The sequence below is a fragment of the Sorex araneus genome, chromosome 3 (genome assembly GCF_027595985.1).
Source record: "Sorex araneus isolate mSorAra2 chromosome 3, mSorAra2.pri, whole genome shotgun sequence".
NCBI lineage: Eukaryota > Metazoa > Chordata > Mammalia > Eulipotyphla > Soricidae > Sorex > Sorex araneus.
The window spans coordinates 101,251,159-101,274,496 of NC_073304.1; the positions used below are offsets into that span (position 1 = coordinate 101,251,159).

The following is a 23,338-nucleotide window of genomic DNA, read 5'->3' on the forward strand; positions in this document are numbered from 1 at the left end:
GTTCAACAAGTAAAATTGGTTTTACTGGGTCAATAAACTGACGATAATAACCATCTGGGGGAGTTTAAAGGTTCCTGGCAAGCCAGGTCCATGCCGAGGTGAATGGCCGAGGTGAGTGGCACACAAGCCAGGGCGCCCACGGGGCAATGCTCAAGTGATTCCTACTGAGCTAGACAGTGACTGGTTGCTTGTTGTCAGTGCTGGCCCAAGAAGCAGTGAGATACAGTGTCTAGAGAACCACCCGGAAACCACATAGAACTCACATAGACGTCCAAGATCTCATTCGTAGGACCTTCAGCCAAGAAGGACTCCCCAGCAGTGCTTGAAATCTCATTTGGACGCTTGTAGGTGAACATGGTTCCTCCGCCCTCATATTTCCCAGGTCTGTCAATCGCCCAATTGCCATTGATGATGGAACGGCCTGAACGGCTTCGCAGGGCTGTTGGGGAAAAAGGAGACATTGCTCAGGCAAACCTGGAGCATACAGAAGACATACACACACACACACATATAAACACATACACATACACACATATACACATGCACACATATACACATACAAAGGTACACACATATACGCACATACCCATATACATACATATACATGTACACACATGTATACACACATACACACATATGTACATATACACATACATATACATACACACATACACATATACATATATAATACACACATATGCATGTATACACATATACTTATCCATACATACACATATACACACATACACACACATACACACACAATGGCAGGCTTATTTGTTCCTCTGGAGTCAGTATGTGTTAAACGCTGCTCTAGGACTCTAGGTCCAGGGGCACTATAAAGCATCTGAAACACTCCTTGTTCGGTCCCTTCAAGCCCTTGGACTCCGTCTAAAATGAAGGACTGGAGGGGGTCAGGAACGGAGGATAATGGAAAGGGGTGGAAAGGAGAAAGAGGAGGAAGACTGCAGTTCGGGGCGGGAAGCTGTTTCACTCTGCTACTCTGGTGGGCTCTGACGTGCAGGCCCACGGGTAAGCTCAATTTGGCCTCGGTAGTTTCTTTTTATTCTTTCAATACCCCCCCCCCCAATTTAAGAATGGAAAGATTCCATATTAAAAAACACAGAGGGTTGGAGTGCAGGTTTGCACGTGAAGTTCCCAGGCTTGATTCCCTACACTGCCTGGCCTTGAATCCCGAGTAGCCTGCAACACTGCTGGGTATGTCTCCCAAACCAGAAATTACAAAACGACCTCCCCACCCCAAATCCAAACATTTACAGTTCACACCTTCCTTATGAAAGAAAGGACATGTTAATACGGTTCCATGGGCCCTTGTGCCCCCCCCCCCACCCCCGCAGCAATCAGCAGGTGCCTCTTTGGGATGTAGATTTCATGCTGGATCACCCTAGTCCCCACCACTCCTTTACAGTACCCCCCCCCCAGCCCCAGGCTGTTTCCATTTATTACCTATTAACTCACAAATGTGTGTGATTCACACTGAATGAATAATGGATGTATGACCACACTTACATTGTCATTTTACATAAAGAATATTCTTTTTCTTACAGTATTTCTTAAGAATATTCTTTTCTTAGTTTTTCTTGTGGACTGGAGTGATAGCACAGTGGGTAGGGCATTTGCCTTGCATGCGGCTGACCCAGGTTCAATTCTTCCATCCCTCTCAGAGAGCCTGGCAAGTAATCCGCCTCATGGCAGAGCCTGGCAAGCTACCCATGGCATATTTGATATGCCCAATACAGTAATGCCCAAAAGTAGAGAGAGAGTATGGGAAATATTGTCTGCCATAGAGGCAGGGGGAGGGTGGAAAAGGGGATTATACCGGGGATATTGGTGGTGGGGAATGTGCACTGGTGGAGGGATGGGTGTTTGATCATTGTGTGATTATAACCCAAACACAAAATCTTGTAACTATGTCACGGTGATTCAATAAAATTAAAAAAAAAAAACAAAATAGTAACAAGTCTCACAATGGAGACGTTACTGGTGCCTGCTCGAGGAAATCGATGAACAATGGGACAACAGTGCTACAGTGCTATTCTCTGCAGACATATGAAAAAATAAGCAACACAAAAAAACCATTTAAATCATCATCTGTTGAGTATTGCGAAGGTGGATAAACAGACAATGGCCTCTATATCCATCTGACCTGCGTGTGGATACAGGCAGAACTTCATAACATAACTCACTGTGTTTCATTTGATCTCAGTTTAGTCTATTTTTGCATCACACTCAGTGGTGCTCAGGGGATCCTCCTGGTTCTGTGCTCAGGGGCTCAGGGGACCATGTGGTGCCGAGAATGGGAGCTGGAATCTCGGAGAGAAGCTGCTGCTAAGATGAACGTGGTAGGCTGGATCTAGGGACACAGGTCACTGGAGTCGTCTCAGCATTGGGCAGGCTGAGTTCCTGCCCTGTGGGAGGTCCCTGGCCTCCCCCCACCCATACCTGCTTCCATGACTCACCAGATGGCTCATCTTAAGAGAAGCTACAGCCACACCAAGCCTGGTGGGCCCGAGATGCCATGCTGCCGGGTCATCCTAGTGGCCCCGAATGCAAGGCTGAGAAGATCTCCAGAGCTCACAGCACACACAGCCCGGGAGGAAGACAGGAAATCAGAGGGAAAGCTGAGTAGAAGCTCACTGTTCTCACAGTGTATTGCGAGAGCAATAGAACAGAGGGCCAAGCTAGCACCTGGCAGCTCAGCAAATCCTTGGACAATAGCCTAAGCAACACGATTATGAGATATATAGTCTGACAAGCAATAGAAAATAAATTATTTTGTGCCTGCTAAAGGGGTGGGCTGGGGAGATGGGAAACTTGGCATATTGCTGGAGGGAAGGTCACACTGGTGGTGGGGTTGGCGTTGGAACACTGAACACCCAAAATGACTGCATTATGAACAATTTTGTGAATTGTGGTATTTAAGTAAAGTTTAAACGGGGAGGTGGCAGGGAAAAGTATGAAAGTTGGGGTTCCCATTTGTAGAACATATACCCAGTGCTTGGAGCTAACTCTCCAGCCCATGATGCATTTTTATTTATTATTATTATTTTTTGCTTTTTGGGTCACACCCGGCGATGCACAGGGGTTACTCCTGGCTTTGCACTCAGGAATCACCCCTGGCGGTGCTCAGGGGACCATATGGGATGCTGGGATTGGAACCCGGGTTGGCCGCGTGCAAGGCAAACGCCCTACTCGCTATGCTATCGCTCCAGCTCCACCATGATGCATTTTTAAATTAAAAAAAACAAAAGAACTTGTGTGGCATGCATTTGTATATACCTTTTAATAAAAGCGCTTAACGAAAATGGGTCGGCACATGCATAACATTTTCAGGAAAGAGAATCATAAAACTGGTACCAGTCAAGGACAGGAACTCTGGGGTTTGGATGGGACTGGGAGTTGAGAAGGAAGACGTGTATTTCCCATTTTATATCACTTTATTACTACTTAAATTTGTTTTATCATATGCATATATTATTGTCTTTAAAATTTTTTTTTTTTTTTTGCTTTTTGGGTCACACCCAGCGATGCACAGGGGTCACTTCTGGCTCTGCATTCAGGAATCACCCCTGGCCATGCTCAGGGGACCATATGGGATGCTGGAAATTGAAGCCGGGTCGGCCGCATGCAAGGCAAATGCCCTACCCGCTGTGCTATCATGCCAGCCCCTACTGTCTTTAAATTTTAAAAAATTTAATGAATACAGGTATTCTGCACTTTGACTTTATTGTCGTTTGAAGGTACTAGGATTTTTACAAGATCTTCTTCATGCCAAAAATATTACAATTCACTGAGGACTCAGATGATGGCTAGCATTTTTTAGCAATAAAGCATTTTTAATTAAGTCATGACATTGTTTTTTAGACATAACACTATTTCTAGTTAATAGAATGTAACTTTTATATGTGCTCAGAAACAAAAAAAAGTTATGTGACACCTTATTCATTTTATTTGGGGTGGTTTGTAACCAAACCCATAACAATCTCCATGGTGTGCCTGTATAAAGTAACAATACAAATAGAAATACCTGGGAGGGATGTGTGTGTGTGTGTGTGTGTGTGTGTGTGTGTGTATTACACTCCCCTTTTATATCTGCTTTAAAAAAGCAGATTCTCCTTAAAAATCCCATTTAGAGATATCTTTAAAATTTTAAGTTTAATTTAAAAACCATGATTTATAAAGTTACTGATACATCTAAGACTTAGAATTTAGGAAGGGTCTGGCTAAGATTATTGCTCTTCATGGCAGCTGTAGGAGAAATTGTTATCAAGAAGCCAAAAAAATCTATAAAAAATCATTTCAAATATGGCATAGGAGAGTTACAAATATTTTTTCCGCAAATAAAAAAATAAGAACCCAGAATAGTTTGACTATCCACTATTATTATTTGTGCATCTTTCCTAAAGTTTTTTAAATTTTATTTTCAAGGAGTTGTTTATAGTAATTGATTAAACTCAGTATTTCAACACCCACTACCATTATACCTTCCCACCACCATTATTTCAAGTTTTCCCACCATCACCCAAGCCTGCCTAAAAGGCAGATGCTAAGTAATTTATTTTGTATTGCTTGTTATAAATAATTGACTAAAAATGATCAAAAAGATTTCCTTAGAGGAAAGTGTGTAAAAATTGTTGTATCTCATCTTGGGGCCATTAAGCCCCTGTATTAGAGATAATTAACATGTTAGAATTTGAGTCTTGTGTGTGTGTATACATATATATGTACACATATATATTATTATTATTATTTTTTTTTATAAATCCAATGTCAGTTTATTATTTTTTGTAAAATTATGATTATCACTTTATATTTCTTTTTTTTTTAAAATTTTTATTAAATCACCATGTGGAAAGTTACAAAGTTCTCAGGTTTATATGTCAGTTATACAATATTCAAACACCCATCCCTTCACCAGTGCCCATATTCCACCACCAGAAACCCCAGTATACCCCCCGCCCCCACCCCCTACTGTATAACTAATGAATTTCACTTCATTTTTTCTTTACCTTGATTACATTCCATAATTCAACACAAAACTCACTATAGTTGACATAACTCTCTCTCTCTCTCTCTTTTTTTTTTCTCTTTTTCCTTTTCCCTTTTTTTTTTTTCCTTTTCCCCCTCATCCCCCTTCCTGCGCCTCATAGTATGGTGTACGCCACGCCACGTCGGCCAGCGTGGGGCTTTTGCTTAGTTCACAGTCCAGAGGTGGCTGCTACATTAAAAACCTTCAATATTTTCAACAAAAACTTACTGTTATTATTTGGAGTTTCCCCCCCAAGTCAGACCTGTTCAAATGGAACCAATTCACATTGCTGACAATTATAAATGTTAAAGTCCAGGGAGAATTCTGCCAGAAATTACATAGCCCAGCTCACAGTCCCAGTGCATTGCTGTAAGAAGTCTCTGAATTCAAAGTCTTTAGGCGCAGAGGGTCCGATTCGCGCTCAGCGGCTCCGGGTTTATCTGGGCCGAGGCCTTGCCGGTTACGCCCCCTTCCCATGAGTTCCTGGGAGCCCCCAAAGTAAAATCCGAATACCTGTGGGTCTGGAATCAGAAGATGGCGCCTGCCACATGGTGCCGCCAGCCCGCCGCTTTCCATGCAGGAAGACAGGGTGGGGAGGAAAAAAAAATCCACCCCCAGCAGCACCGAGTTGTAGCCCAGTTTGGTGTCCCAATGCATTGCTCTCGGGTGCTGCGCTGGATGCCCGAATGTGTTACATCTTTGGAGTCAAAGTCTTTAAGCGCCGCAGAGGGTCCCTATATTATTATTTTTTAAATCAAGATTAGTTTTTCTTCAACTTTACACCCCATCAAATGTGGTGTGCTACTTTTGGTATATCAGTTGCATAATTGTACAAGATGTCGTGGGGCCGCAAAAATGGCCACGGGCTCCTGGAATACTAAACTTTTTTCATAGGTGCTAGACTTGGAGTTAAAAAAAACCTTTTTTAACTGGATGGTGATTTTGGGGTCCAGAGACACCTCTGTAGTGTGCTGCTTTCTTCCAAGATTCATTCATGCATCTGGGTCATGACCTTTCATACTTCAACGGTGCCCAGAGGCAGTTCATGTGCATGATGCCAGGAAAGCAGAAGCGCAGGGAGATGGGTGCAGGGGCCCATTCCCGACTCTGTGAAGCCTGGAGCTCCCAGTCACAAGTCCCGCATATATATATATATATATATATATATATATATATATATATATATATATTTTACATTTCAGTCTCATATATGTGGGCTCGGGGTGAGCCTGTGAGGGTCGGACATGATTAGGTAGTGAATGGGGTTTGTGGCTGCTGGGGTTCTTTTGGGGGTGGGTGGAGGGGCACACCTATCTCCTCTACGATGCCCTTGGTGATATTAGCCTGGCATGGGGTGGGGAGACATCTCTGTATTCCCTAAAGTTTTAGATGAATCTTTCACCATGTAATAGCAAACCATTTATTTTTTAAAAAGCCATATCATATTTTTAGTGAACATATCCTGATTTTGCACATTTCAGCTTCTGAAATAGCTTCACAATGAGCAGATCAAAAACAGCTGCAGTACAACTCGTGCCTGTGAGCAGTTCCAGGACTGTTAACGACACCCAGAACTACCTCACAGAAAAAAATGTAGGTGACTCAGGATTCTGGCTAGAAGCTTTGAGTCAGAATTTCAAGTTTTGGCAAAGTCTGATATGAGGAACTACTGATTCTTTTTTGACATTTGGTTTTTATTCCAGTCTTAATTATTCATCCTGGTCATCTATATTTAGCCTAAGCTCTCTGCCCCAACAATGCCCTTCTCCAAAATCCACATAGGAACTGCTTAGAAATACGAGTCCTGATTCTTTATCCTGATATGCTTACCAGAACAGTCCTCTTTTATTTTTCATTTTGGTTTGTGTTTCGGAGGTGGGGGGGGTCACATCCGGTTATGTTCAGGACTTACTCCTGGATCTGTATTCAGGGATCACTCCTGGAAGGGCTGGGGGCAGGGTGGGAATATGGGATACCAGGGATTGAACCTGGGTCAGCTGCATGCGAAGCAAATGCCCTACTTGCTCTATTATCCTTCTGTCCGCTACACAGCAACACAGTCTTAATAGCACTGTGTTGGGAAAGCTCCTGGCTTTCAGAATCAAATTAAGAGGCTGTTTCCTTGAATCAGAGAGATCACTATGAGCAGATATCTAGTTCATCTTTTGGAAAATTAAGGCACAATTATAAGTTTAGAATTTAGCAAAAGGGCCGGAGCGATAGGTCGGCCTTGCATGCGGCCGACCCGGATTCGATTCCTCTGCCTCTCTCAAAGAGCCCAGCAAGCTACTGAGAGTATCCCGCCCGCATGGCAGAGCATGGCAAGCTCCCCGTGGCATATTCGATATGCCAAAAAGAGTAGCAACAAGTCTCACAATGGAGACGTTACTGGTGCTCGCTTGAGTAAAACGAGCAATGGGACAACAGTGCTACAGTGACAGTGATTTAGCAAAATTCTAAGCTTAGTGCTTCAGTAGTTAGAAGCTAACAGGGATGTAGCAGAACAAACCCAAGGAGAAGGTCAGACACCACGAGTGCCACCACAGACCCATGGAGGTTGGTGTCGCTGCCATTTTTGGCTATCTGTAAGTTTCTACGGAAGTATACCGGTGGGCATGAACTCAAGAGAGACATGGCACCCCTGAGTTGACCGGTATATTCTAAAATCAGAACACAACTATTCTTCCCGGACGTGAAAGGGGTCTGTTAATTCCATCTTTATTTTCAAGCACCTCTTCCTGAAGTGTAGTATTTCTTCTCTTGCAAATGTATGTGGCAACCCATAATCCTAAAAGTGTTATGGTGTCTGCCTCATTAACAGAAATCACATTTGCACTCACTAGACATCACAGATGCAAATACATTTTTTTGCAGGGCAGCGGGGAGGCATACCTGACAGTGTTCAGGGGTGGTGTGGGGCCAGTAGAAAACTCAGGGCTCCCCCAAGCAAAGCACATGCTTTGAGAGCAGCTCCCCAGCCCTGGCAGACACAGACACACTGGAATATCTTATTTTATGGATTTAAAAACAGTGTCCTGAGAAGTTATCCAGAGATGCCAAAGGAATCATAGCCCCAAACAGAGAAGAAGCTGTAACTATTTACTATTATATTATATGATGAGGCCACACTTATATTTACTTTAAAAATTACCCACCAACTCTTGGATTGTTTCCAGTTCAGAACTCTTAGCAGGGTATAGCTGCTATAAACATTCTTGATGATATTTCTGGTATATATAAATCCTCAGTTTACTGGGGACACAGCCAGAAGTAGAATTGCTGGGTTCTAGGGTTAGGTTTGGTCCACTGCAGCGGCATTGACTCACATTTTCCCAGAGAACTTGTAGCTGGAGTTGATTTAGTTGGGAGCCAGGTATCATAATATGGGCACAAGGCACATAAAATGTGGAATATATCTTGTATTTCCAAATCCCAGAGTATTAAAAGACAGAAATTGACTCCAGCTTACTCAAATACTCATAGGAGTAGCAAGAATTTTTTAAATTTTTAAAAAAATTTTATTGAATCACCGTGAGATAGTTACAAGCTTTCATGTTTGGGTTACAATCTCACAATGATCAAACACCCATCCCTCCACCAGTGCACATTCCCCACCACCAGTATCCCCGGTATACCCTCCCCTTTCCCACACTCCCCCTGCCTCCATGGGTATACCCCCCTCTCTCGCTCTTCCCCTGCCTCTATGGCAGACAATATTCCCCATACTCTCTCTCTACTTTGGGTATTATAGCTTGCAACACAGACACTGAGAGGTCATCATGTTTGGTCCATTATCTACTTTCAGCACGCATCTCCCATCCCAACTGATTCCTCCAGCCTTCATTTTCTTAGTGATCCCTTCTCTATTCCATCTGCCTTCTCCCCTCCGCTCATGAAGCAGGCTTCCAGCTATGGGGCAATCCCCCTGGCCCTTGTATCTACTGTCCTTGGGTGTCAGCCTCATGTGATGTTATTCTATATTCCACAAATGAGTATAGTCCCCCTATGTCTGTCCCTCTCTTTCTGACTCATTTCACTTAGCGTGATACTCTCCATGTCTATCCATTTATAAGCAAATTTCATGACTTCATCTCTCCTAACAGCTGCATAGTATTCCATTGTGTAGATGTACCAAAGTTTCTTTAACCAGTCATGTTTTAGGGCACTTGGGTTGTTTCCATATTTTGGCTATTGTGAAAAGTGTTGCAATAAATAAATAGGTACAAATGTCATTTCTACTGTGCTCTTTTGCATCCTCGGGATATTGTTTTCCAGAAAAGCTGGACCAGTTGGCATTCCCAACAACAATGAAGGAGCGTCCCTTTTTCCCCACATCCATGCCAGCACTGGTTGCTTTTGTTCTTTTGAATGTGTGCCAGTCTCTGTGGTGTGTATCTCTCTTATTTCAACCTTAAAATTCAGATAAGAGATTCTTGGAAACTTCTTGAAGTCCTGCTTACATCTGGATATTTCTGTTTAATAATGTCAACTTCAAAAAAAAAAAAAAGAATGTCAACCCTGAAAACATCTCCCTTGCTTCTGACCAAAATGGTAAATATATGTAGTGATGCAGAAAAATTCTGTTCAAAACAGCAATTCTACTCCTCTTCCTCTTCCTTCTCAACAAATAGATAGACCTATCACAAGTACATTTTTGGTTCAGATTTGCTTCGACATTTTGAGCTTCTGCTAGAATCAAAGCAATGATTTTTCTAGAACATGATATATAACATTTGGACTGAAATGACAGTTTCAGAGAAGGAAGGTGGTTTTCTTCTTGGTTCTTACAGTCACGGGTTGTGAGAGGTGTAAGGGTAATGTCAAGGCTTTGTTTTCAGTTCATTGGCAAATTAGACTCCGAATTTCCTCTGAATACCTGCTAACCACAGGGAAAGTTTACTTGTATTTTCAGCATCAATTAATGTTGTTTGTCAGAGATCCCATTAGTGGATGGCGTAGATTAAAAAAAAAAAAAGAAACTTGGGCTTTAGAGAGATAGTACAGGGTAACGTGCAATCCCTTATGGTCCCGAATCCTTCTAGGAGTGATTCTTGTGCACAGAGCTAGGACTAAGATCTGAGCACCACCAGGGAATGATCCCCAAACAAAACAAAATAAAACAAAACAAAACAAAACAAAAATGACATGAAAAGAAAAGGGAAGAAGAAAAAGGAAACTCGGTAGATAAAGTCAGAAGCACAGAGAAAGGACACACCCACAAATTTAAATTTGGGAGCTGAGTCATAATGCGACTGGGAAGCCAGTAAGGTTTTCACGGAGAGTGAAGGTTAAAGGAGAGGTGGTGGCTTGTGGACAGGGGAGGAGCAGGTCACCAGTCAGAGGACAGCAGGAAGGGCAGATGGGGTCAGGCAGTGTGGCATGGAGCAAGCTGGAGGTGGGCAAGGTCTGACCTTGCGGTGGGAAAGTGAGGGGTGCTGGAGGGGGATGCATGGGGGAAGAAGGCTGCAGAGGAGTGAGGGGAATGCAGCGAGAGAGAGGCCAGCAGGGACAGTGGTGGGCAGACTGCAGGGCTGGTTTGTGGATACTGGGAGACTGGGGATGTGTTCTGATGAGAAGATCTGGAAACAATGCTGGCTGCAGATCAGGAAGAAGATCATGGGTAGGTGGGCACCCCAGTTCCTAAGGACCTACTAGGCATGTTCCCGCTAGGGGCAGCCCCAACTTTGCCGATGCAGCCATCTGGGGCCACAGTCTCTTCTGCCTGCTGTTAGCAGGGAAGGTCCTGTCTGGCCCATGGAAGGAGGCCCTTCCACTGCTCCCAGGAGCCCAGCCACTGCTTCTCCGTAGAGCTCCACTCACCAACAAGAACCCGGCCTTTTCTGGCCCAAATGGAGTTGGCTCACTCCTGGCTCTGCTCAGGGCTCACTCCTGGCTCTGTGCTCAGGGCTCACTCCTGGCTCTGTGCTCGGGGCTCACTCCTGGCTCTGTGCTCGGGGCTCACTCCTGGCTCTGTGCTCAGGGCTCATTCCTGGCTCTGTGCTCAGGGCTCATTCCTGGCTCTGTGCTCAGGGCTCATTCCTGGCTCTGTGCTCACTCCTGGCTCTGTACTCGGGCTTACTCCTGGCTCTGTGCTCGGGGTTCACTCCTGGCTCTGTGCTCGGGGCTCACTCCTGGCTCTGTTTTCACTCCTGGCTCTGTGCTTGGGGTTCACTCCTGGCTCTGTGCTCGGGGCTCACTCCTGGCTCTGTGCTCGGGGCTCACTCCTGGCTCTGTTCTCACTCCTGGCTCTGTGCTTGGGGTTCACTCCTGGCTCTGTGCTCGGGGCTCACTCCTGGTTCTGTGCTCGGGGCTCACTCCTGGCTCTGTGCTCGGGGCTCACTCCTGGCTCTGTGCTCGGGGCTCACTCCTGGCTCTGTGCTCGGGGCTCACTCCTGGCTCTGTGCTTGGGGCTCACTCCTGATGGTTCTCACAGGACCCGCTCCTCTCTGGTGCTGGGGATGGAACCTGGGGTGGCTGCATGCAGGTGGGCTTCTTATCCACTGTCCTCTGATGTAGACCAGCCTGCCCCTTTGGTTCATTTGTAAATAACTCTCCCAAGACTCTGATGCAAGTCAGGCAGCGAACTTCGGCTCTTCCCTTCCTTTTGTTTGGGGGTGTGGAGTGGAGGGGGGCACACTTGGAGGTGCTCAGGGACTTATTCTGGCTCTGTGCCCAAGAGTGAGTCCTGGGGGCGCCTGGGGGACTGTAAGTGGTGCTGGAGAGCAAACTGCTGTTGGCTGCACTGCAAGACAAGCGCCTCCATCCCTGTCTGTTTCTCCTGCCCTTTCCCAGTTTTTCTCTGCTGTCACCCACTCCCCCGCAGCCTCTCCTGTGGACAGTGATCACATGGGTCTCCTTCCTTTCCTCCCACCCTTATTGTGTGTGGGGGAGGGGCATGTGCCTCTCAAGTAGTCCACAGCGTTCCTGGGGCCATTCCTGGGGAGACTTGGCCAAAGAGGTCCAGTAGCGCTGGGGCTTCCTGGGCTACTTCTGCTGGTGCTCAGGGAGTAATGTGTCACGGGATCAGAGAGGTCCCTGCACATGCCGGGCACATGCCCATCCTGGGCAGTCACCCCATATTCTTCCCTCCTTACTCCTTTTCTCTTCAGCTCCTGTGTTCAGACTCTCCCCTTCACACCTGGACCCTAGCAGGGATCACTGCCTACCAGTTACCCTACATAAATCTTCTGAAAGGAAAGGGACTCCATGCCTCCTGTCCCTCCTCTGCTCCCAGTTTCATGACTGAAGGATGAGGTTTACCCTCCCTTAATGTATAGTCAAGATCTTATGTGATGTAACCTTCAGCTACTTCCACCCCCCTACCTTGTCTTCATTCCTACAGGTACTAAGGAAGATACTGGGAATTTGTGTCTTGATTAAAAAATGTTTTTTTTCCCCTCCCCTATAGTTTATCCATAAGGGCAGGAGCCCTGTCCTATTCCTTCCTGATGTGAAGATACTTGTGTGATGTTGTGGATGAATGATAGTCTCTCCCCTTCACCTAGAACCCCTGTTTCAGAGCCACTATGTGTGTTTTTAATCCTCGAGCCCTAATCTCAGTCTAAGCCTTGTTTGAGTCGTGTTTGCTGGCTTCATGGCTATACGAAATTAAATGCTGAGTCTGATGCTTCAGGAGCAGAAAGTTCCATTTGACTAAGAAATCTCAGGTTACTCCTGTCACATGGGCATCTCTGCTGAATGATTCTATTTTCCCATTCACAGTGGATTCCAGCTCCCATCAACCTCTCTCATCCCCACAAACACCCACATGAACATGATTTATAGGTGCAGACAGAATTCTGATAAAGTTACTGTTTTCCAGACTGGAGCTTTGAAGAGCTCCAGTAGTTGCTGTAATCTCTAAAGATTTCTCTCACTCCTTCTCTTCCTTCCTTCCTTCTTTCCTTCCTTCCTTCCTTCCTTCCTTCCTTCCTTCCTTCCTTCCTTCCTTCCTTCCTTCCTTCCTTCCTTCCTTCCTTCCTTCCTTCCTTCCTTTATTTTTTCCACACCCAGTGCTTGTGGTTCACACACACCTCACTCTGCACTCAGGGATCACTCCAGAATCATATATAGTGCCTGGTGTTGAACCCAAGTCTGCAGAGTGCAAAGCAAGCACTCTACCACCTTCCCAATACTGGCCCCTAAAGAACTGTTTTCCAACGGATGCCTAGTATTACATGGAACATAACTTATCCAATACCATGGAGCTGGTTTAAAAATGTCTTTTTATCATATTTTCAGAGTCTGAATTTCATAAGGACTTGATTTCATAAGTACTTGGTGAGCACTTGCTGATGAACCCCCAAGATCAACATGCACCACTTAGAAAGTAGCAACCTTACCAAGAGCAAGAGGAATATTTTTGTACCTATTTTTGCAGGGGCTGCATCAGAAGGAAAGAGGTGACACTCTGCTCTCAAGAACATGTCTACATTAGAGCTGTGTGCAAATCCACACGTCAGAGGTAGGATTAGAATCCTGTTTTTTCCTGCCTTCCTGCCTCTTGTCCAACTCCATTCTGAGTGTCCATGGATGCCCACAGGAGAGGGTCACAGTGAATGATAAGAGGCAGAGCCAAAGCTGCATTTTGCAGAGAGGGCACCTCCAGGGGTCTGCTCGGTGTGAGGGAGAAGCCTTGGCAGCCCAGGGGCGGGTGCTGCAGCCTGGGAAGCAGGCAGGGCCAGCAGTTGGCAAGCACAGAGGCTGCACACACATTACTGTCTGTCTGCAGACGGGCTGGTCCCCAGGGAGAGAGGGGGTAAAACCCGCTGTGCTGATCTAGGAGTTCTCAAACTTTCCTTATTCAAATCTCCTGGGGCGTTTTAAAAACTCCTAATGTCTTTCTAATATTCCTAATAACATGGTGGCGGGCCAGACCACAACCACGTCAGAGATATCAGAATTGTCTGTGAAGGTGGGACTCAGGTCCCACATTTTATCCCTTCTCCCATTTTTATCAAGGTACCATGATTCACAATACTATTTTTTTTTTTAGATGAACATTAGTAGTTTTATTTAACAAGGCAACCCACACATTTCAAAGGTCCCAAAATTTTTTTAAATCACATTGTAGATTTTTAAAGATATTTGTTTTCCAAAAGCATTAGCAAATCCAGGAATTATGTCATTATCTAATAAAGAAAGCAATCTTTAAATTCCTGGCAAAAATTCAATTTCCCAAAGTCATACAGTTTCAAATTTTTTTTAATAATTTATTTATTTTTAATTAGAGAATCACCGTGAGGGTACAGTTACAGATTTATACACTTTTGTGCTTATACTTCCCTCATACAAAGATCGGGAACCCATCCCTTCACCAGTGCCCATTCTCCACCACCCGTAAACCCAGCGTCCCTCCCACCCTCCCCAATCCCATCTCCCCCCCACCCCACCCTGCCACTGTGGCAGGGCATTCCCTTCTGTTCTCTCTCTCTAATTAGCTGTTGTGGTTTGCAATAAAGGTGTTGAGTGGCCGCTGTGCTCAGTCTCTAGCCCTCATTCAGCCCGCAACTCCCTTCCCCCACATGGCCTTAGACTACAATGTAGTTGGTGATCGCTTCTCTGAGTTGCCCTTTCCCCGGAACGTGAGGCCAGCCTCGAAGCCATGGGGTCAACCTCCTGGTACTTATTTCTACAGTTCTTGGGTATTAGTCTCCCACTCTGATATTCTATATACCATAGATGAGTGCAGTCTTTCTATGTCTGTCTCTCTCTTTCTGACTCATTTCACTCAGCATGAAACTTTTCATGCCCATCCACTTAACTACAAAATTCTTGACTTCCTTTTTTCTAACAGCTGCATAGTATTCCATTGTATAGATGTACCAAAGTTTCCTCAACCAGTCATCCGTTTTGGGGCATTCGGGTTTTTTCCAGATTCTGGCTATTGTAAACAGTGCTGCGATGAACATACATGTGCAGATGTTGTTTCGATTGTACTTTTTTGCCTCTCTGGGATATATTCCCAGCAGGATTCACAATACTATTAATGAGTGTTTCATGCTGCCATTGTTCCAACAGCACGCCTGCCCCCAGACTGCCCACATCCCTCCACCAATGTCCTAAGACCCCTCCTGTCACTACCCCCAGGTAACCTCAGCTCTATAGACAAAGTATCCAGTTTGGATGTTTTGGGCCATTTGTTGTTCCCTTGTGTTTCTTTATATCCCATACATGAGAGGCAGCTTTTTTTTGAATGTGGACTAAAGACACTGAAATTCCATAAAATTGAAGCAAATAAGTTGCTACATATCATTATTATTATTATTATTATTATTTTGCTTTTTGGGTCACACCCAGCAATGCTCAGGGGTTACTCCTGGCTCTGCACTCAGAAATTACTCCAGGTGGTGTTTGGGAGACCATATGGGATGCCGGGGATTGAACCTAGGTTGGCTGCATGCAAGGCAAACGCCCTGTCCCCTGTACTATCATCCCGGCCTCTACATATCTTTCAAAAGCTATATATTTTCTTTTATAGACATAAAATTTAAAAATTAATTGCATTAGTAACTGTGCTAACACAGTTAAAAATTGACATGAAATAGATAAAAATTACAAACCATATAATTTGAAAAGAGTGAGTTTAAAGGACAAGCTGAATAGGCCTATAAAGATATAAATTATTTTTGAGGGGGAGCACACCCAGCGGTGCTCAGGACTTACCTGGCTCTGCACTCAGGAAGTCACTCATGGCAGGCTCAGAGGAATATTTGGTGTGTCCTGGACCAAACCCAGGTCGACTGTGTGCAAGGCAAGTGCTGTACCTACTGGACTACCCCTTCAGCCCCGTGGAATATTTTGGAAGGGAGGAAACAAATGAATGCTGTGGTTTGTTTGCGTTCATACAGTTACTAAGAGAACCTGTACTCAATTGCTTGGCCTCACTCCCTCTCCTTCGTTCCCTGCTTCTAGGCTGCCAAGTGTAAGTTACAGTTTTAGCACAGAAGCCAGAGTCTGCCACAGAGGTGCCAAGGACCTGTAAAAAAGACAAAGGAAAGAAGAGCCAAGTTCAAGACTTGTTCTTTACACACCAGATGGGGGCTCCGTGCAGGCTGACACCTCAGCGTGTGACCACAGGGCTTATGACTCCAGAATGAGTATTCAGGCATTCTTCTCTTTGGAAACACTGAGGAGATCTGGAAGGTTTGACCCTCCCATCCTGTGTGTGGCACCAACAGTGGCAGAAGTGGAGCTGGTCTATCCGCTAAGGCAGTGGCTCCACGACAGAATGATGCTGTTCCTTTTCTAAATGGAAACTACTTTTGTTCCCGGGTCCTTCACATTGGCTCTCTTTATCTGGGTGTGTCTGCTTCAAATGACCCAAACAATCAAGGCTCCAACGACACATGACTGCATTCAAAGTTCATTTCTGTGGAAATCTTTAAATAAGTTTTTAGAACTCTGTTTGCTGGTGTCTAGAAACTTTTACTTGCCATATTGTCCTCAGGGGCCAAGCTGGTGAAGAGGGTAGGATGGGCTGGATTGGGGAGAATCTGCCACCCTCCTCCCTTGTGTGTTTAAATAGTTTATTTGACTTGAAAACCCCCAGCTCAGAGCCCCAACTCAGCCTCTTGGTGGCATGAGGTTCATATACTTGGCTTGTAACTGTGGAAGACGGAAAGTTCCTCATTGCCTGGGAGCACCTCCCAAAGCCAGGACTCAAGTCTTGCTTCTCAGGTAGGCCCTCTTTGCTTGGTGCTCATTTAGTCATTCTGCAGGTGTCTGCTTCCCAAGATTGGCTGCCCACAGCAATCCCTGTAGTTTTAAAATATTCGGAAGCTTGGGCTCTATCCTGAGAAGTTCTGACTGATCCTGGGTTTAGGATGCATGCTGGGTCCTGAGAAACTAAGAAGCGCCTAAGGCAAGTCGGATTTACTTCTAAGTGTAGAAGAGAAGGCTTCCTTCTGGAAGAGACTCAGAACAGGTTAAGCCCATCTTCCACCTTAGAACTTGGATTGTCTGAGATAGGGTTCACTTTCCTTGAGGACTTTCCCTCTTTTGCTTAGAATCCTGGAGCTCCCTCTATCTCTCCTTCTGGAACCTCTAAGTGGAGTGGCCTGTACTACCAAGCTTGGTGCCTAGCTGGAAAAGGTCACATGCAGGATGGATCTGCTTATTCCACAAGTGTGCAGGACAAGGGCGACCATTCTCTCTCTCTCTCTCTCTTTTAATTTTTAAAATTTTATTGAATCACCGTGAGATAGATACAAGCTTTCATGTTTTGGTTACAATCTCATAATGATCAAATACCCACCCCTCCACCAGTGCACATTCCCCACCACCAATATCCTGGGTATACCCCCCTCTCCCACCCTCCCCTGCCTCTATGGCAGACAATATTCCCCATACTCTCTCTCTACTTTGGGCATTATAGCTTGCAACACAGATACTTGTTGTGTTGCAAGCTGATGACCTCCTATACATAAGAGGTCATCATGTTTGGTCCAATATTTACTTTCGGCATGCTTCTCCCATCCCAACTGGTTCCTCCAGCCTTCATTTTCTTAGTGATTCCTTCTCTATTCCATCTGCCTTCTCCCCTCTGCTCATGAAGCAGTCTTCAAGCAATGGGGCAATCCCCCTGGCCCTTGTATCTACTGTCCTTGGGTGTCAGCCTCATGTGATGCTACCCTACACTCCACAAATGAGTGTAGTCCCTCTCTTTCTGACTCATTTCACTTAGCGTGATACTCTCCATGTTTATCCATTTATAAGCAAATTTCATGACTTCATCTCTCCTAACAGCTGCATAGTATTCCATTGTGTAGATGTACCAAAGTTTCTTTAACCAGTCATCTGTTTTAGGGCACTCGGCTGTTTCCATATTTTGGCTATAGTGAACAGGACTGCAATAAATATATAGGTACAGATGTCATTTCTACTGTGCTCTTTTGCATCCTTGGGATATATTCCCAGAAGTGGTATTGCAGGGTCATATGGAAGCTCAATTTCTAGTTTTTGAAGGACTGTCCATATTGTTTTCCAGAAAAGCTGGACCAGTTGGCATCCCCAGCAACAGTGAAGGAGCGTCCCTTTTTCCCCACATCCACGCCAGCACTGGTTGCTTTTGTTCTTTTGAATGTGTGCCAGTCTCTGTGGTGTGAGATGATATCTCATTGCTGTTTTGATTTGCATCTCCCTGGTGACTAGTGATGTGGAGCATTTTTTCATTTGCCTTTTAGCCATTTGTATTTCTTTTTTTGAGGAAACTTCTGTTCATTTCTTCTCCCCATTTTTTTGATGGGGTTGGAGGTTTTTTTCTTATATAATTCTACAAGTATCTTGTATATCTTGGATATTAATTCCTTATCAGATGGGTATTGGGTAAATATTCTTTCCCATTCTGTGGGCTCTTTTTGTATTTTGGTCACTGTTTATTTTGAAGTGCAGAAGCTTCTTAGTTTGATGTAGTCCCATTTGTTTATATTTGCTTCCATTTGCATGGTCAGTGCTGTTTCGTCCTTAAAGATGCTTTTAGCTTCAATGTCATGGAAAGTTCTGCCTACATTTTCTTCTATGAACCTTATAGATTCATGTCTGATATTGAGGTCTTTAATCCACTTTGATCTGACTTTTGTGCCTGGCATTAGACAGAGGTCAGAGTTCATTTTTTTGCAGGTAGCTATCCAGATTTCCCAGCACCACTTGTTGAAGAGGCTTTCCTTGTTCCACTTTGCATTTCTTGCTCCTTTGTAATAGATTAAGTAGCCATATATTTGGGGGTCTGTGAGAGGATATTAAACTCTGTTCCATTGGTCTGCAGGTCTGTTTTTATCCCAATACCATGCTGTTTTAATTACTACTGCTTTGTAGTAGATTTTGAAGTTGGGGAAGGTGACACCAGACATCTTCTTTTTTCCAAGGATTGCTTCAGCTATTCGTGGGGGGTTTATTGTTCCATATAAATTTCAGGAGTGTTTTGTCTATGTCTTTGAAAAATGTCATGGGTATCCTGATAGGGACTACATTAAATTTGTATAGTGCTTTGGGCAGTATTGCCATTTTGATCATGTTAATTCTCCCTATCCATGACTGCTCCACATTCTCTTTCGATTCTTGAAGTTTCTCTGTAGCCCCCCCCCCCAACTGCCTGCTTTGATAAGGACCCATCTGAATACAAGTGTTTCTGCTCAACAGTTAAAGCCTCTGCCCTCATCATACAGTTGGTTGAATGACAGGGCTGGGCCCTAACCACAATTTCAAAAACCAAATCAGCAAGACACATAGACGATTCAGCCTTGTACCGTCTTCAAAAGAGAAGCCCACACTTCATTTCAGTAGTGCCTCTCCCCGCCATCCCTGCCTCCCCAGCCTGTTCTATTATTCAGGAAACCAGTGTTGGAACAAAGAGAGACGAGTCCACACCTGGAGGTGAGTAAGGACTGAGCTGGCTGGGGCGCCTGATTCCTGCTCCATATTCAGCGTTTCACATGGCTCAGTACCTCCCACGTCAGCGCCCGGCCCACAGGGACAGGACGGCACGGATGTGGGGCTCGGTTACTGCTGTGCTTTCTATGGCTGCGCTCCAGGGCCACCCAGGCTCTCCGCACCGTGTATGTGCTGCACCGCCACCATGGGCCCTGGGCTCTGCTGCGTGTTAAGAAAATAAGGCCAGGTTTCAGCCATGCCCTCACTTGGAATACTGACAGAAATTATGTGATGATTAAAAGAGATCTCCTTGGAGAAAGGCCACCATGTGCATGGCTGGACCCAAACCATAACAAACAGGTCAGAGAGTAGGCAGCCCATTTGGCAAAAATTCCTCCACCAACTCAGAGTGGAGCCCTCCTGCCTGCACAGGCGCCGTCTAATTCCCCTGCTGCCACTGCCCTTGGACACACACACTCTCGTCAAGCTGTTTGACACTGTTGACCCCACACAGCATCCTGTACTTCAGGACTTCCAGCTTAGAGCTGACCCTGGAGTTTGGGTTTTAAGCCATATGTTGGTGATATTCGCAGTATTTACTCATTCCCAACTCCTGGTTGCTGAGCTGACTGTGGATCTCACTTTCACTAGTCCACAGATGGGTCTTGAGACGGTGTGACCAAACCGTGGTCATTTGGACAGGAACTGAGTGTTGGAAGTAGGTAACAGGATATACCTGATAACCTTTCAGTATCTGTATTGCAAATCATAATGCCCAAAAGGAGGAGAGAGTGAGAGAGCGAGAGAGAGACAGAGAGTGATGGAGAGAGAGAGAGAGAGAGAGGGAGAGGGAGAGAGGGGGGAGAGGGAGAGAGGAGGGAGGGATGGAGGGAGGGAGAGAGAGACAGAGAGAGAGGGAGGGAGGGATGGAGGGAGGGAGAGAGAGACAGAGACAGAGAGGGAGAGGGAGGGAGTCAGGGAGGGAGGGGAGAGAGAGAGGGAGAGAGAGAGAGAGAGAGAGAGAGAGAGAGAGAGAGAGAGAGAGAGGTGTGCCTGCTATAGAATAGGGAGGCTGGGGTAGGCTAGATACAGGGTGGTGGGAGGGTGGGAGGGAAACCTGAGACATTGGTGGGAAATGTTCACTGGTAAAAGGATGGGTGTTGTAACATTATATGACTGAAACCCAACCATGAACAACTTTGTAATTGTGTATCTCATGGTGATTCAATTTAAAAATAAATTTATTAAAAACTAAAGATTGTGACTTATACCAGCCAGCAGCGGACATGGTGCATGCCAGGGGCAGGTGACAGATAAGAAGGTGCATGGCATATAGATGATTTAAACATGGTTCTATCACCTTCTGGAAGCCAGTGCTTGTGATTCTCACCCTGACAGACTCTTCTGTGCTCTGGGAAATGATGCTTTCTTCAAGAGAAAAATGTTAGTTTTCTTGGTTAGATATTAATTTCATTCTCTATTGCTTAAAGTCAGTCGGGAATTTTGACTTCAGTTCTTCCAAGTGTGTGATTGGGAGTGGGAAATTACTTATTCAGTCCCAACCTATAAAGGTTGATCTGATAAGTACCTATTTCAAAAGGGGCCACGAGATAAGGAAGAAGTCCCCAAGAGAGTAACAAAAAACAAAAGCAAAAGCAAAGCAGCAACTAAACCCAGATTTAAATCCAGGAACAAGATGGTGTAGCTCCAGGAATGCTACTTACTGAGACTGAAGGAAGTTCAGGGGAGGAAAAAAATTGAAAAGATAAAGTGATAAACTTGACTGGGGAGGTGGGGGGGTGGGGGGAGGTATACTGTGATTCTTGGTGGTGGAATATGTGCACTGGTGAAGGGATGGGTGTTTGAGCATTGTATAACTGAGACTTAAACCTGAAAGCTTTGTAACTTTCCACATGGTGATTCAATAAAAGAATAAATTTTAAAAAATGAAAGAAATAAAGGAAGAAAGGAAGGAAGGAAGGAAGAAAGAAAAACAAAAGAAAGGAAGGAAGGAGAAAAGAAAGAAAGAACGAAAGGAAGGAAGAAAGGAAGGAAGAAAACAAAAGAAAGGAAGGAAGGAAGGAAGAAGAAAAGAAAGAAGGAAATGAAAGAAAGAAAGAAAGAAAGAAAGAAAGAAAGAAAGAAAGAAAGAAACACCACTAGGAGTGGAAATTGAGACAAAAGGCACATCATTTTTCAAATTTTTTTCTATTGATTTCAGTTTTATGATTTACAATACTGTTATTGGTGGTTTCCCTATAAAATATTTAATAACACATCATTTTTTTTTACATTTTTTTTATTAGTGAGTCAACGTGAGGGTACAGTTACAGATTTACACATTTTTGTGCTCATGTTTCCCCCATACAAAGTTCGAGAACCCATCCCTTCACCAGTGCCCATTCTCCACCACCAGTAAACCCAGCATCCCTCCCACCCTCCCCAGTCCCGCCTCCACCCACCCCAAACTGCCACTATGGCAGGGTATTCCCTTTCGTTCTCTCTCTCTGATTAGGTGCTGTGGTTTGCAATAAAGGTGTTGAGCGGCCATTGATAGCACATCATTCTTAAGTGTTTTAATAAATGTGAAATTTTTTCCCCCAGAGAACTAAAACCCACCATTAAATAGAAATGTTCAAAAGTATTCTAATCCCTGCAGTTCACATTCAATAGATGTCAGTTTTGTTCAAAATGATCGGAGTAAATGATACTGTATTATTTTCCTGCTTGAAAAAAAGTGATAAACTTGATAAAGTTGATACAGGTAATTGATAGAGGTAATCAAGTTGCCTTGATTCCCAGATGAAACTGTTCTTGTTTTCTGATGTCTAAAACATTTACAAATTGACTTGATGAAAATATGTAGAAACAGACACACAAACGAATCTCGGACCCGAGCAACTTGCTGTAGTGATCTCTCCAGACTCTCATTATTAAAATTTTAGAATTTTTAGAGTACACAGCCACTTTCACGCCCGCATGACATTATATTGTATCCATAACAAGCAATACAAAACACATTGTCTAGCATTGCCTTTTCATGAGGTATGAATGGTGGTGAGTCTGGTCTCGAAATATCGAAGGTAACTAAAGTAGAGAAAGAGAGTATGGTGCAAATTGACTGCCACACAGACAGGGGTAGTTGTGGAATGAGGGGGTGGATACTGGGGATTTTGGTGGTGGAAAACGTGCACTGGTGAAGGGATTGGTGTTTGATGATTGTCTGACCGAAGCTTAAACATGAAAGCTTTGTTACTGTACCTCATGGTGAATCCATAAAAAGGGGAAAAATAAAAAAAAAAGAAAATATGTAGAAATTTAAGACCAGCACAAGAAGAGAAATCATACATTTGATGGCTGAACAGACTCCTGCTTTATCATTTTGACCTGCCTCAAAGCAGATGTTACCCTTGGGATCACCTTTCATCTACCCCATCTTAGATTGGGGTACTAGTAACCTCCTGGCACCTATCTGACATTTAACTTGGGATTTCTCTCAGTTTTTGAGCATCAGCCTGTTTTTCCTCTGACTTGATCTTGTGGGGTTTCTGTACCCACCCCTCTGTACCACCCTTCATCCCAGCTTTCTGGAAAATGAACTAAGAGTCTCATATATGCTGGGCAATTGTTCCACCACTGAGCTATAACTTGGCCCTAGATGAGCTGTGTTATGGCTGGTAAAAGGTCAAAGGCATGAGTGTCTTTTATTTATTTTTTAAAGTTTTTTGTTTTGGGGCCATATCCAGAGGTACATAGGACTTACTCCTGGCTCTGTATTTAGGAATCACTCCTGGAGGGCCAGGGAAACTATATGGGGTGTTGGGGAATCAAACCTGGGTCAGCTACATATAAGGGATGTCTTTAGGTGTCTGTAATAGGGAACACAGGAAACTGGGAACAGCCTAAGGCCAAAAGGTC

General features: G+C 44.5%; 1 protein-coding gene across 1 annotated transcript in view; it reads right to left on the reverse strand.

Moving 5' to 3' along the window:
- Positions 1-23,338, reverse strand: part of THSD4 (thrombospondin type 1 domain containing 4) — a 627,447-nt gene that overhangs the window by 27,651 nt on the left and 576,458 nt on the right. Inside the window, 1 exon segment of the mRNA XM_055132044.1 lies at positions 264-439. Within this exon segment, the coding sequence (XP_054988019.1) occupies positions 264-439 (176 nt within the window).